Source organism: Camarhynchus parvulus, chromosome 7 (genome assembly GCF_901933205.1).
Source record: "Camarhynchus parvulus chromosome 7, STF_HiC, whole genome shotgun sequence".
NCBI classification, from domain to species: Eukaryota; Metazoa; Chordata; class Aves; order Passeriformes; family Thraupidae; genus Camarhynchus; species Camarhynchus parvulus.
In genome coordinates, this window is record NC_044577.1 from 16,860,339 (window position 1) to 16,875,331 (window position 14,993).

General features: G+C 38.1%; 2 protein-coding genes across 4 annotated transcripts in view; one reads left to right on the plus strand and one right to left on the minus strand.

The window, feature by feature from the left end:
* The window catches only part of GPR155 (G protein-coupled receptor 155), a 31,895-nt gene extending 26,823 nt beyond the window's left edge, over positions 1 to 5,072 (plus strand). For all 3 annotated transcript variants that reach the window (XM_030951781.1, XM_030951782.1, XM_030951780.1), the window contains exons 14-16: positions 129 to 193; positions 856 to 993; positions 3,069 to 5,072. In XM_030951781.1, coding sequence (XP_030807641.1) covers positions 129 to 193; positions 856 to 993; positions 3,069 to 3,291 — 426 coding nt within the window. In that variant the 3' untranslated portion in view covers positions 3,292 to 5,072. The remainder of the gene's footprint in view (positions 1 to 128; positions 194 to 855; positions 994 to 3,068) is intronic.
* A 1,182-nt stretch (positions 5,073 to 6,254) lies between these two features.
* SCRN3 (secernin 3) lies at positions 6,255 to 14,967 on the minus strand. Its single transcript, XM_030951784.1, has 7 exons — positions 14,799 to 14,967; positions 14,499 to 14,680; positions 13,483 to 13,682; positions 12,594 to 12,806; positions 9,916 to 10,078; positions 9,378 to 9,558; positions 6,255 to 8,613 (listed from the first exon to the last, which is right to left on the minus strand). Exons 1-7 carry the CDS (start codon positions 14,964 to 14,966, stop codon positions 8,458 to 8,460), a joined length of 1,263 nt encoding a protein of 420 aa, XP_030807644.1. The 5' UTR covers position 14,967; the 3' UTR covers positions 6,255 to 8,457.
* Between the last annotated feature and the right edge of the window lie 26 nt (positions 14,968 to 14,993).

Below are 14,993 nucleotides of genomic sequence, written 5' to 3' on the forward strand. Positions count from 1 at the left end.
TATTTAGAAAAGAGGGATACTTTCCATGTATACATGAAATGTATTTGGCACTGAATTTATAAGTTCTGTCCTATAGAAACTAAAGGTTTTGCTTCATGTTGCTTTTTCTTGTATTTTTTTTTCTCCAGGGCTTCATTTGCTTTGGTATTTTTGGCTTAGATAAGCATTTAATCATTCTGCCGTTCAAGCGAAGGTAAATAGAATCTTTGCACTTACACCTATAAACCTAATTATTACTAATTATCATCTTTTAAGGATGTTGAGTTTTCAGTGCTATAGTATTTGGTTTCCTATTTCATTAATCTTCCAAATTTCTTTTCTCTCCCACTTGTAGAGAGGTTGTTCTGCCATCCTAATGACACTTTTAGAGACATAAGGTCCTGCAGGCTCCATAGAGGTGAAATCTTTGCCAAGTGAAGGATCTTGAGAAATAATTTCAGCTGATAAACTAAAACTTAGATCTGGGTGCTGAATCAGAATGTGTCATCACTGTTTTAAAGCGCTGTGTCCATAACCCCATGCCAGTACTTTGTGTGGACAGGCCCTTCCACAGTGGAGGAGTGAGTGTACCAAGCTGCCTTTACCTTAGAGCTAGTTGGCTGCCCTAAGAATCCAGCAGCTAGAGCTGGCTCCCAGCTACTCTCTGACTTTGCTTCTGCCCAAACCTAGAATAAGACCTCTGTGTTCAAAAGCCATACAAATATATTGGGAAGATTATATGTAAAGTATTGGACACAAAAAGAGGTTGTGATAGGCTTCCTGGGAGGTCCATTTTATTATTTGCAGTTTCCCAAAAAATGCCCCTGCTTGATTTGCTGTCTTGAATTTTTCTTTTTGTTTGTGTATGTTTTGTAGGCTTGAGTTTTTTTGGGGTGGAAGAGAAGCAGCAGGGCATACAGATGCCTCTGTACCTGAGGAGATCAGGATGACTTGTCAACAGTTTGTTCGTTATCATAGAGATCACTGTGTCAAAAGCATTGTCAAAGGCAGAAGGTAAGGTCCTTCCCTGCACATATAACCTGTTACAAAACACATAGCTCATCTTTTGAAAACAATGAAATGCAGTTAATTCTGTGGGTGATTCCTATTGTGTATATTTATTCAAACCTCAAGATAAGGATTAGAAATTTAACTATAACAGAAATGCATCTAGCCTCACACTAAAACATTGGGGCGCAAGTTATGATATTATCCTACCTAGGTTTTAAATAAATTATAAAAAGTTTTGTATCACTAAGGGATTTCTCCAGATTTTGCATTTAACTGGAGGTCAGAGGACAAAATCTTTCTAAAAAAATGTATATGATAACACCTATAGAAATGCTTAAGGCCCTTTATTTGTTTTGTTTGGTTTGTTTGATTTGTTTTGTCGAGTAAGACACTGTCCATATTTGTAACTAAATATTTACTAATATGTAGCTTTTATAGCAGGCAAAACTGTTGCAACTGATTTTAGTGTGTACTGAGAGGCCACTTAACATGTGAGATTATAGTGGGTTTAGGACTTTGACAGCTTCTGAGTTTATATAATTTCTTTTACTCGTACCTCTAATGAAGCCTAAACTTCAATTTATGAGACCAGTAAAGATTTCAGAGGCAAATTATGTTACCTAAATCAAGGATTGTGCCTTCAGATATATGTAGGTAGATAAGAAGAAAAAAGCAGACAGAAGCAGCAAGAACAAGGAAAAGATTCTGCCTTTATTGAAATATATGAAATGGAGACATGAATTGTTCTAACAGGACACTTTAAGTGTTCTTGTAATATAAGCTTTTAAGTAGGACTAGCTTGGCGGGGGGGTGGTCTTTTAATGGTCAGGCAGTCCAAAACCATATTGCAGAACTGTTCTGGACACCATCATGATTTTGTTCAGTCTCTTCAGAAGTCAGTAATGTCCCATAAGAAAGATGCATCAGAAAATGTCTTGTGAAGTAGAACAGGTTTTACAGCTGTTTTTCTCATGCCTCTGCTGCTATTGTGGTTTCTTGGGCTTAGGGCTGTTCATTTAGTTGTACTTTGTGGTTTTTATTATTCATATCCACCTGAGAATACATGAAATTATGACATTTGTTGCCTTATTGTTGTAATACTATGTTTGTGCAGAACTTGGTTCATGTCTTATTTCCCCTTATGAATTAAAACAGTGCATTTGTCTTGTCATTTTAAATATTCATCTAACTTGATCCTATCCTTTTTGATTTAAATGTGCTGTAACCAAGATGTTGTAACCATGGATTTTAATTTATTTTCATTTTTGCATCTTCTAATAGATGTTAACACTTGCTCTGTGTTACGGCTGCTTTCAACTTAAAAAAGAATAGGGGAAAAAATGCAGTCTTTTAGCTCTTAATCACCTCTAGAAACCCTGTGCTTGGGTTCCACATAATAGATTTTAGATAACCAGAAACATTCATAGCTGCAGGTTAATTTTTGCATGGTATGTCTGCTGAAACTAGGTAGATGATAGTCATTGCCTCATAAATACATTTTAAAATAGTCTTGTTGTAAAGGTTTTGTTTATTCTCAGTACTGCATGTGTGGTCAATATTTAACAGGATATGCAAGTTATAAATGGGCTTTGTTTACAATATGTGTAAGCAGTTAGTGTCTGTTTAAAAGTGTTCAGAAATTATAAAAAGAAATAAAATTCAAACAGAATCTTTGTTGCTGGGGTTAGGTTGCTTTCAGGTCAGATATTTTGTTGCAGAAAGGGTCATGGTAAGAAGTACATGGGAAGTAAGTATCCAAGAAATAGAATTACATTGTGTTAGTTTTCAGGAAAAATGCTACTGATGTCCACTAAATTTTATTTACAATTTGGATTTTGTTTAGAAGCCTAAAACAACTTTGCATGTCCATATTGCTTCTCATTGAAATGTCTGTAGGAAAATGTAGTGAACACTGGCATGTCCCAAATATACAAAACTTGCAAATTCTTTTCTAACATGCTCTTAACTATCATGATGTCTCTCCTTGTTTCCTGCTGTTTTTCCTTGCCTTTCCCCATCGTGCAGTGGTGATACCAGATTTACAGAACATGTGGGTGAATCATTCCTTTGACATACAGGTGTGGTGCCAAGATCTCCACCGGCATCTTCTTTGGCTGTGACCTGGTGAGCTGGCTGATGCAGGTTGGCCTTGCCTCTGACCGTGGGGAGGCTGTGGTGTACGGGGACAGGCTGCTGAGAGGAGGCGTGCTGCAGCACATAACCAACGAGCTGGAGTTCCGCGATGAGTACCTCTACTACCGCTTCCTTCCTAAAAAATCACCTGCAGCTGACAGCCACTGACCTGGGCAGGCAGGCAAAGCACAGGTAGTTGGGGTGGGTGCCACCACCTCTTCTGCCTTCACTACTGAATTTGGAAATATTTTTCTCAGAGAACTGTGTTATTCTCGCTTGTAAAATTAAGAGATGTGGTTCTACTCGTGTCTATTCTGAAGAAAATGGTAGAAATTTATATTTAGTAGCATTCCAACCAGAATGCTACTAAACAAAACCAGATGCTCTGGATTTAGAACGTTTTTTCCATTTTGAGCAAAACAAATTTTACTAAATGGTATGTATCACTGTTGTATTTTAGAGGCATTATAACTGCAGCTTTAATACTGAGGCCACAGTGAGGAAAAAAAACCCCATGAAAGGTATTTTTCATGTTGCTGGATGTTCTCCATATTTTAGTATGATGAAATATTGATGCCTGTTTACAGTCAGGCTTCCCCTTGACTTCACAGAAGTAGGATTTCTTCTGTCATAACTCAGTTTTTACTACTCTGCTCTTGTCTAACACCGGGAACATTTTTGAGCTGCTTACACCTGAGATCAGGTGGGTTTTTTCCTCCCTTAAAGCACTCCAATTAAAAAGACAGAATTGCTGTGACAATGTTACCAATATCAGGGGATTAAAGCTGGGCAAATACCAAGTGGAATAACTTACAAGTAATGGTTTTGTACAAATCTACCATATCTTAAAACCATAGAAATATTCAGCACTCTTCCAAAATAGGAAATTATATAATGGAATAAACAATTTATTCCAAAATTTTGCCTTATGGTGGTAGTGACAGCTTTATCAAGAGCAGATTTTTACATAATGAAATTAGCCTTTACAGTTTAAATCAGAACTGCCACCCTCAAGTAAAGATTTTATGGAAGTCTTGGTTACATGTGCAAGTCAAGACAAAATTCTTTTTCAAATCATAAAACTTTTAAAGTTAAATTAATGACTTTTTAATCTAATATATAAAGAATCCTAAATGAACATCCAGATTAGGGTTTAGAGTAGCTAAACATCCTAGATTTTAGCTGATTGCCTAACACAAGTTTCTAATAAACCTCAGGTATCCTCCTACAAGTTACTTCAGTGTCATTCAGATTCCTGTGCACTGAAGGCAGAATCTGAGGACCTGTATGTCTTTTGCAATATTTTGAAAAGGCTAAAGACAAAGTATTGTATCTGATAGCCATTATGCTGCTCTTTTAAAACTGCAAGAACAGCATTTATATGTCCATATAAAAATTTTATGTAGTGAGGGAAAGAAATCCAGGTATTGAAAATTATTTGCTCAAGCATATGAATAAGTCTTCTCACCCTTTTTAAAAGAAAGTCTTTCCCTTCTTTTTTCCCTTTTTTTTAAGCACATAAAATTTTATTACAGCTACTTTTGCATCTATTTTGTGTTAAGAATTAAAAGTGATTTTAGCAGCATAAGCTACTATTCAACAAGCAGTTGTTTTATAGTTGCTATAATTTCCTGCAAGATTTAAATTGAAAAAATAATTCCTTTTACTGTCAGTCTGGTTGCAGTATGCACAGAAACATAACATCCTGCTGCTTATGTATGCTGTACAACCTGGTATATTTTAATGTTTTCCATCAACAAGATAATTATGTTTGTATCAGGCTGTGGCCACAAAGGAAAGCGTTCGTGTATTTCCATTGTGAATGTTGAAGACAGCTGCATCAAATATTTTGGAATAATTAGATATATGTGACTTAAGAGCAGAAACTGCAAGTATGTCTGGCTGCTAAATACTGCAACTTGTCAATAAATCTGTTACTTGATTTTAGAGTTCTGAGCTGTGATGTGGTGTGTGAGGGTTACGTGTGTGTGTCAGGGTTTATGGCAAATGTGTTTTTCTGAGAGATTTGTTAACGTGGCTCTTGGGTTTCAGTCCTGGTATTTCTTAAATCCATCCTTGATCCTTTACAAGCAAGCAGAGCACTTCTTAATGGGTGTCCACCATTCAGATACCTCCATACTAGAAGTGTGCCACAATCTTGTCTACTTACTGAATATAATTTTTTAATTAATTATTCAAACATTCAAGAATTTGATCTTAGGGCAGTTTTACAGTTCTATTTATAGTCATTGTTCTTGCACTCTTGTCTTTCTCATTTTCATCATAAAAGTCCTGCTTCCCTTTTTTTCTGTAATGGTTCTGCTTTCCCCTAGATTTGAACAAAACATATCCGTTTTAAATAAGAAATTGCTCAAACTTTCTGCATAGAAAAGACTCTCTGTTACAAATCTAATACAGAGAACACCTTTGATTACCAACCAACACCACATTCTCTTTGATTTACTGCTACAATATTGTGACTTCTGATATCATACCCATTGGTCTGATGAGTCTGTGATGGTTAATAAATAAAGAAGCTAGGAATGAAATACAAATATTTTGTTTCTAAATCACTGGATACTTCTGGAAGCCTATAATAGACTTTGAATTGTTTTAGAAAGTTAAGTAACCCTTTTATCTGGTAAATATTTGCTTCCACCAAGGAGCACTGGCAAGTTTTGAATGGCTGACAAGCTGATGTTCTGTCAATAGTTGATGTACTGTTATGTGGATTTCTGGTAGTTAGAAACAGCTTTGCTTTGAAGAAGTGGTCACTGGTGCAATGACTTCCTTTATTTTGAAGGTGGGTTAGTTTGGGATTAATCTGTTGGAAGCTAAGTTCATGAAAACATCTATTGAACAAGTCTAGAGGAATGTCAGTGAAAATTGGATCTTTTTTCTAGGACTAATCTCAAAATAATCGTCAAAATGAACAGGATGGAACACTTAGGTTTCTAGTATGAAATTTTAGTACATTTTTATTTCAATAATGATCCTTCATAAAGCTCTAGACCTTTTAAAGATACATTCCTAGGTGAAAACCCATGAGAAGATTGCCCTCTAGGGGACATTCTGATTCTTAATGAATTATATTTTTTTTAATATAAGGTTGTGGAAGGGAGGATTATTTGTTTCTCCTGATCCCATCTTTATTTTCTGTTTTTACACTGCGTGTCTTCTAGGAGAATGAAATCCCAAGGAAAAAGGTACTGAAATACCGTGTACTCTGTTGGCCATCACTTTAACTGTCTCCACACATTACATTGTTTTTACATTGTATCCTGTAGACCAGTAAGGAAAAAGCAACACATAAATGAGAGGCACAGTTGGACTGTATCTGCCTGCGTTGGGACTGGACCAATGTGCTTAACCTCGTTCATTGCCACCCCATGATTAAGTGGCCAAGAAGTTTGCTTAAAGGCCTGCTCCAACTTCCTGTAAATCTTCACTCTTTGCACTGTAGCATAAAACTATTTCACTTGGTTTGCTATGCTGCCTGAAAACTTGATTCATACCTTGGTTTCCAGCAGAGTTTCACCTGTAATTTAAGGATGCTTTGAAGCTATCAGTGTAGAACAGCTCATGATTCAAGACCAGGAAAAGATACATAACTGTTAGATATGGACATCCCATAAGGAAAACAGATAAATACAGTAATTTTTTATTAAATCTATCTTCCAGTTATCAAACTGGACTATTGAACTTCTGTATTGAACCACTGTGCTACTGAACTTCTAAGAAATTACTGCCACGTGCTGCACATTAGGTCACTAGAAATAGAAAGTTCATGAGCCTTTCCTAAGTCAGTAGTTTCTTGCTGTGAATCTGAACACAGCGTCCCAAATTAATTCCGACTCTTATTGTAGGATCAGAAAGAATAAATTTTACCAAACTCTTAATTTTCATATTAATTCTGCAAACTTCATTGTCTATCTATTCTTTATATTTAACTTTTTTTACCAGTAGTGTATTGAGCAATTTACAGAATGAGAAAACTGCATGTGAAAAATTGTCAAAGAATGATCTTTCTGTGGTTTGCTGTGTCTGTGGGGATGCAGTGTCATGTCCCACATTGCTGCTGCAGCTCTAGTGCACCATTTCATGTTTTCCTCTGAAGGCTTGCAGAAGTGCTGCATTTCGAGTGCTTTTTTTTTGGTTGCTTTTTCTTACAGTTGTGCTTGTTATCCTGACTTATTGATCATAAGGTGAAATCAGAGTCTTCCTTGTTGTTTGTTTAGTTTGGCCCCTGCCACAGATAATAAAAGTGGTGTCATATATTGATCATTACTTTTAAACAGGATCAGGAAGGAAGAGTTTCTTTTAGGGCAAAAAGTTTGATTAAATTAAGTTCACAGTCTATTAACTTTGGCAAAAAAGTCATGGTTTAAAAGGCTTTATATAAAATGACAAAAATTTAAAGTACTTTTAAGTGTCCTGCTGAGTACATGTATATACTTGTGTAGCTCAACCTCTTCCTTTCTAGTTGCCCAGTTTTAAAAAGTTTAACAATTAAAGAAACATTTTAAAACTCCCTCATGATGTTATGAAGTGCACTGTAAAATTAATTTGACAATAATAATCTTGTATATAAATAAGTTGTATATAAATAATCTTGTATATAAATAAGTTTATTTTTCTCTATCAGGGTGGGAAAGATAGGAAGGTGAAATCTGTGGGGAACTTACAGGATGCTTGCACTGCTGAATTCCATGTAATAAGATTTCACAATCACTCACAGAAAAATATTATTATTGTAACTGTGATTTGTTTTTAATATACCTTGAACTCCTAGTCTAATTTTACATTAAAGGAGTAGGGGGTCTGTATATGAAATGTATCTTAGAATGGTTTTACCAAACAGCTGAGTATCAATCTTACTTGGTTTGTTTCTTTTTGCTTGAGTGTTCATCATAGCTTCTACATTTTAGAAAGTCTTCAGCATGGCCATTTTAATTCAGGTAGTCTGAAATTCTGCTACAATTCTCCTGACTATAAAAGCTAAAACTGCATTCTCCAGAGCTGAGTTAGTGTTCTTCATTCAGAGATAGGGCTGTTCACTAATTTAGTCAAGCTACTGCATTCTAATTGCATCTGTTTGTTGGCAAAATCAGTCTCTGCTGACAGCTTTGTGCCATGTACAGTGCCACTGCCTGGCTTTTAGGAGCCTTTCCAGCATTCTTCTTATAATCAAAAGCCATTTGTCCTAAATATGAATCTGCATCTTTAAAACTGTCCATGCTATGTGATATACTGAAAACAGGATGTTCATCTATATAGCCTCTTCATTAGAAAACTCAATTATAATCCAAATTTTACCACATTCAAATAATATTCTTAGCCATATATTTTGAGTTCTTCTTCTACACACTGTGAAAAAAGATTAACTACTTGTTTAGTATCAAGACATCCATTTTGCAGGATTGATTCCATTTGACTTATCTTCTGTTTCTCCAACTCCTGCATCTCTCTGAGCATTTCTTTACCTTTGTCCTGCAAAAAGAAATATTTATTTCACTAAAAACTATACAGAGCATGTAATCACCCTAACAAAATTCTGTTCTACTGTCCTTATTTTAATCTTTTAAGAGTTTCTAGGGTCCGCATTTATGTTGGTAGAAATCAGTATCATGACAGGTTTTCTTAGATATCTTTCCTAATATCTAGCACTCACTTCATCTCCCTTGTCTGATTGAGGAAATATTAAAGCTCCTTTAGGTATTAGCTATCAAAACTTAAGTGGCATATTACTTACTTTTAAGATGATATATCTGTAAATAGGAGAGATTTTACTGCTAAAAGTAAGCAGCTACCTTCCTGCTTCACTAAGTTGAGTGAAGTTCTGTGTTCAGCTCCCTTTGTCATCTTGTTTCCTTTCCTGTCCCTACCAAGCAATGATCAAAGACAAGCTCTCCTGTCCACCTGACACCGGGGCCTGAATAGCAGTAAGAACTCTTGGCAGAGTTGTGTATTTGCCTGTGGCTGCTGGGGCATTTCCCATTATGTGGCTGGTGAGGGAGTCTGTGGGGGGCTGCTCCTCTCCTGGGGCTCAGCCTGCCAGCACAGCACAGTGCTGGTTGCAGTTTCCAGTGTCAGGAACACGTGCCTGCCAGATGCCAGCACACTGGGCTTCTGGGGCACTGCACTGTTCTGTGCAATCCATCAAAGGGCATTAACTGCCATCACATGAACAAAATGGGAGCAGGGACCTTATATAAACCACCTGCTTGCATTGAAATCTAATTGAATCAACGTACCTTGGTAGTTTCCATAACTACAGCAGTGCTTTCATGTTTTTTATAGAGCTCATGTCTTCGATCTGGCTTACTCTGAAAACGTGGTTGCTTCTTAACTGGATCATCATGACCAAATGTAGGGGACATAGTTTTTAATAACTGAGTAATACCGGGCACAAAAATGAAAGGCTTGAATACAGATCTAGAAAGAAGAAATAGAACAGAGATCCTTTACTGACACTGTTTTGTTAAAATTTTTGAGTCAGTAAATTGCTGTATTTTTTCCCATTCTTCTACTTGCTTCTTTTAAGAAAAAAGTATTAAAAAACCATCTAATGGTGTTAAAGTCACTGTCACAGCAGTGTTCCATTAAGTAGGTTGGTAGATACCATTAATATACATAATGTGCATTTATGTTCCTCCTACATTTTGATTGTGCTTTTTCAGGGGGAAAAAGAAAACCAACCCAAAGCAAAAAGGAATATAACTAGGAAAACTGCAACACTTTTTCATTTAGATATTTGCAATTTTTTGTCCAATTTACTTGCTGCTACATCACCTGGCAGGATCTGGAGTTCCAGTAAAGAAGTGAATACAGGGCAGATGAGGCTGCTGAGGCAGTACAGACACCATGCTGCCAGTTGTCATAAATCCACCTTCCATGTTAATGCCACTCTCTTTGTCACGAAGAATTTCCATCATTATTTCAGAAGTGATAGATCCTGTTCAAGATGCAATATAATTATTTAGCCACAGAGCTAATATAATACCTAGTGAATGACATGTTCCCTACAACTGACTCCTTTTGGCAATGCCAGTTTCAGTTTGTCTGTGTTGGCAGGGGGAAAAAAATCATCCTAATTGCAAACCTTAATATGGAATACACTTTTATTGCTTTCCCCAAAGTATTTATTTCAAAGAGAGGTGATAAGAACATGCCTTAAAAAATGGGGAGTAGAAAGACAAATGGTATTTCCCAGAAAGGTAAATTTCATAGGGCTACTAAATGGTCATTCACAAAGTAACTTTTCAGATGAAAAGTAGTAGCTTGGATTAAATGCTGAACGTGGAGCACTCTGTGGAAGTAAGACAGATCATTATAATACTGGTTGATATTTGAACAGAGTTAATACCATTATGATGCTTTGAAGTTATAAAAATAATAACAGCCACACATGGATTTTGTGTGAAACTTTGAAAATTAAACACCTAGACTGTCACTTGTTTTGGAGCGGTGTTTTGGTGAGGGTTTTTTTAAAATTTTCATCCTTTTCAAGGAGGCACTGGAGTGGCATTACATTCTATGCTCAGAAGCCACAGTAGTACATCTATTTGTAGAAAAGTCTTTGTCAGCAAGCTGTGTGAGGTTTATTGCCAAGTATCTGTGAAAATAACTCCTGCTCAGGAGCAACAAAACCCTTTCCACATCTGCCTGTTCAGTGATATCACTGTTGCTGTATGCTGAAGCTCAGATACTGACATGGTACCACCCAACCATCCAATATTCTAACAGGCAGCTCTTGCAGGATGGTGTTCTTTGCACATTTGGTGTACCAGTAGAGGGTATGCTTCTGGCAGAAAAACATTAGTTCACTCACTCTTTATTTTTTATTGGAAGGTATAGTCTACCACTTTACTATTTTAGTGTTTCCCTTACTGAGTTCTAGCTGCATATTTTTTTTAACTACCTTGCCGTTTCCTCTTAAAATAGTTACTCTGCTAAGTTACAAGTCTCCAGTATTATTTTTTCATACATGACCCAGGTTGCCTGGTGACAGGCATGCCACACTACATTTCAGCAAGAAGACACACTTAAGTATTCCTATAGTTGCCTGGGAAGGTCAGAGAATTAAAGAAATCAGCAAGCTAGATGAATCAAAGGAATTAAAAGAAGCAATGGTCATTTTGTCAGCTACAACTTGGCAACCTGTCCATCAGGGAAGAAGGTACTGCATGTTTTACACTAAACTCTATTATTTTGTATGCCTGAAATACATTCCCTATTTTTTGAAATATGAATAATATTTCTCTAAAAATGGCCCTCACATAGCAGGCAGCCTGGAAAAACCCCAGAACTGTAATGCCACTGACTGAAAAAGCAGGGAAGGGTAGATGAAGAAACCAGTGATTTTACTGATGCTGTAAACCAAATAGCTTTTAGTTAAGGCACCTATTTAAAATAAATCTAAACAAAGTGAACCATATGAGACTGATAACCTGAACACCTAGTGGGATTTTTAAAATGGCTCGGGTAAATGCCTGAAAATGGGGATTTAGAATGAAAACACAGATACAATCTCAGCATTGTTATAATACAAGTAAATACAGGTATTATGAAAATGCTTTCAGTATTCAGAACCTGCAATTCCCAAAATGAATGCAGGATTTACATGATCACTAGAGCAAGACTGCAAAAGTAATTCACTTTGATGCATTAACTAAATGCTAAAGCTGGTCTGGCAGAGTTCAGCCAAATAAATAAAAGAAACAAAGGGGTGCAATGTAATCTTGATTCAGATTAATTACTTCAAATGAGCATGTGAATGCAGCTACAGCAAAAACCTGCTAGATGGATGCAGTTAGAAGTCAAGTAATAGGTTCTTTCTTTAGGAGTCTGAAAAGTAAGTGTTTGAATTACTGACTGCTTAGAGTACAGAAAATAATTTTGTTCTGCTCTTGGTGTGTTTTGGTAGACCACACAAGTTTAGAGTAGCCATTGCAGTGAAATGACAAAGATTTAAAAATTCATGTCAAAAATGAATGCAAGGTGTGTATCTGAATGCTGTGCTGTTGCCTTATATAAATGGTGCCTGACTGAAGCTGTTCATAAGCTGTTCATTCTTTGTGGCTGCAAACTGCTGGGAATCTGTTTTAGCCTCTAGTTTTTTTCCTTAGCAGTACAGTAATAATATGTAGCCTATTGAAATGTTTCAGAACAGGTCTCAGAGGGCATTTAGTGATATGGTCATAATGTGACCTCTCAGGGTTGTTACTGTAGCTCTGTATGTTTGATATTTGACCCCTGTTTTAATTTTTCCTCCTCAATAAATTAGCAAAAAATGTACAGAAACTTGCAAGTTCAGTGCTTCTCTTAGGCAAAAAGTTATTTTAGTAAGTTGTGGTTCACCAAGTCATGTGAATGATTGCCTGCATCAGATGTATAATAATGTATGATTTGAATTAATGTAGCTTACAAAATATTTTGCATCTCTTGAAAAGAAAAAATCAAAAGGATACCTTTGTGTTTGTTCAGAAGTTTATAGCCTTCACAATATCGGCCTCCAGACGTGGTCATTCTGGCAGTATTGACATAAGAATATGTGGCAGCAAAATCAAATTCCTTTTCCCCATCCCACCAGCCATTGCTTTTGGCATATTCCTTCAGTTCTGGGTGTTCTCTGTCAATCTTGGTTGTGATAGAGAGCTGGTTGGAAATATTCCGCATGCCTCCTGTTTGTAAGTTGCAGAAAGAATTGTTTTAATACATTGAATGATTTTTCTTGGGATTTGTTTACAATTAGCTTAGTAAACCAAATTAGCCCTGAAGAGTTTCCTACAAGATCAGAGAGTCTGGTGGTTTATTTCTTGCCCTCTCTCCCCACCTAGATGTATTTTTCTGATTGAATTTTCACTGCAACTGATTTCTGACTCATTTGCTTCTATTGCCAGGATTGTATTTCAGGTTCTGTTTTGATTATTCACACCTTTACATTCTTCTTCTGAGACATCCAAAGATTGAGCTTGTCCTCCTAAGTCCACTGGAAGAATCGGCCACTTCAGGGCCCAGTACATCAATCCTGTCCCCAAATGAAATTGTCATGGACTGCTATCATCCTTAAGACCACACATACTGCTGTCATTCTCATGCTGACTTTCTTGCTGTCCTCTGTTTTCCAAGTGCACAAGTGGTTACCTCTGGCTCTGAAAAGGCCCCTGTCACTGAGCTCCTCTGACAAACTGCCAGCTACTCCACACTCATGCCCCAGGAAGCAATGCCTGTTGTTTACAGACACACGTATGCAGCTCGAGGTTAGTTTAATGCCTTAATGAAATGGTAAATCAAAACTGGAGAACTCCAAGGGGTCATAGCACTTGAAATGTTTAGAACAAAGAGCATCATCCATACCTTCTACTTTTTCTGCTGCCCAGTATTTTCCTGATGTCTCCAGCACCCACGCTTCCTTTCTGTCGGCTATCAGAAAACTGTTGTGGTATGTAAATGCCATGTTGCTCTCCATACAGTTTCCTCCCTGTCCATATTTTTCCAGCAAATCAACTATGACACTAAGAGCCTTTTCAGCTGTGTCTGCTCTCTCAAGTCCAAGCCTAAAACAAAAGGAAAATGTTGGTTTTGGAACTATGAACTCCACATAGAACTATTCAGCCTGAGCATTCTAATTGACCTGAAATGATATTTCTATATGCAGCGGCCAGTTTTATGATCTGGTAAGGAAAAACACAGGTCAGGTAAAGGGCTTCTTTGATGTGGGTCCTCTATGAAACATGACATGGGGAAAAACACCAAATGGGAAATACAGAAAGGCAGGGAGAGGGGTCCTACAAAATGCTTACAAGTCCTGTGAGGTATTGGACTGGGGGGAAACTACCAAAAGAAATGACTCACTGCTGTATGTTAATGGAATTTATGCTGGCACCTGTAGTGTAGGAACTTGAACTTGTTATTTACATGGAAATAGGCAGCTGAGACCAAAACTTAAAAATAATGTGTGTGAAAGATGGGGGAATAGAAAAGGAGTACAGACCCTAGGAAAAGGCCCAAACAGTAGTGCCTGAAGTCCATCCACCTGTGCTCTTGAAAGGTTTTGTTTCTGTTTAGTATAAATTTTATAGAAAGAAAAAGGTTTGCTAATTTCTTTGATGAATTCTGGTCTAGTGCCTGATACTTCTTATGGGCTCCTGGCAGAAATCTAGTGCTTGTGCCAAGAAATACTTTTAACCGTGGCTAGAACAGTGGAAGGAGTGCCTTCTGGACGTGAAAGTTCTATTTCCCCATATAACTCAAACAACATGTTTCCACGTAAATTCCGAATCCGGTACCATTTACCAAAAAGGGAAGGAAAAAACAAAACAAAACAAAACAAAACAAAACAACAACAACAAAAAAAACCAGCTTGTGCACACCTTACGAGGTCCATGCCGAGGAGAGCTTCCCCATCGCAGACCTCTTCCCTGCCCCACACGGCCTCGTTGCCGATGCACACGCCGTGCTCGTTGGCGCCCATCTCGGCCCCCCAGAGCCAGGAGGGGCGGCTCAGGACCACGGCGTGGGTCTTCTCCACCTGCTCGATGCTGATGTAGGTGCACTGCAAGAGGGCAGAGCACACACGGAGTCACAGTCCCCGCGGGCTAAGCACGCAGACAGGGGCTGACACCGGCGTTCTCGCCGCCCCCCGCAGGAGCGCTCCCGCCCCGCGCCCTCACCTCCAGCGCGGCGCCGGGCGGGTGCGCGGCGGCCGGGAAGTGCACGACCTCCTGCACCTCATCTGCCGGCCGGTCCGAGTTCTTCCCGAACACCACGCGGCCCCCGGGCGCGGCGGGCGGCAGCGCCACGAAGGTGTCGCAGGAGAGGGGCGGCGGCCGGGGGTCCATGCTGAGGGCTGAGGGCCCCGGCGGGGC

Bases quoted from the DNA above. Each gene is read 5' to 3' on its own strand.
- SCRN3 (XM_030951784.1), bottom strand. From the start codon at position 14,966: ATGGACCCCCGGCCGCCGCCCCTCTCCTGCGACACCTTCGTGGCGCTG. The intron at 10,079-12,593 runs GTATCCTTTTGA...CATCTTGAACAG, and splicing joins ACTTCTGAACAAACACAAAG to GATCTATCACTTCTGAAATA. The intron at 9,559-9,915 runs GTGATGTAGCAG...TCTTCTTTCTAG, and splicing joins GGAACTCCAGATCCTGCCAG to ATCTGTATTCAAGCCTTTCA.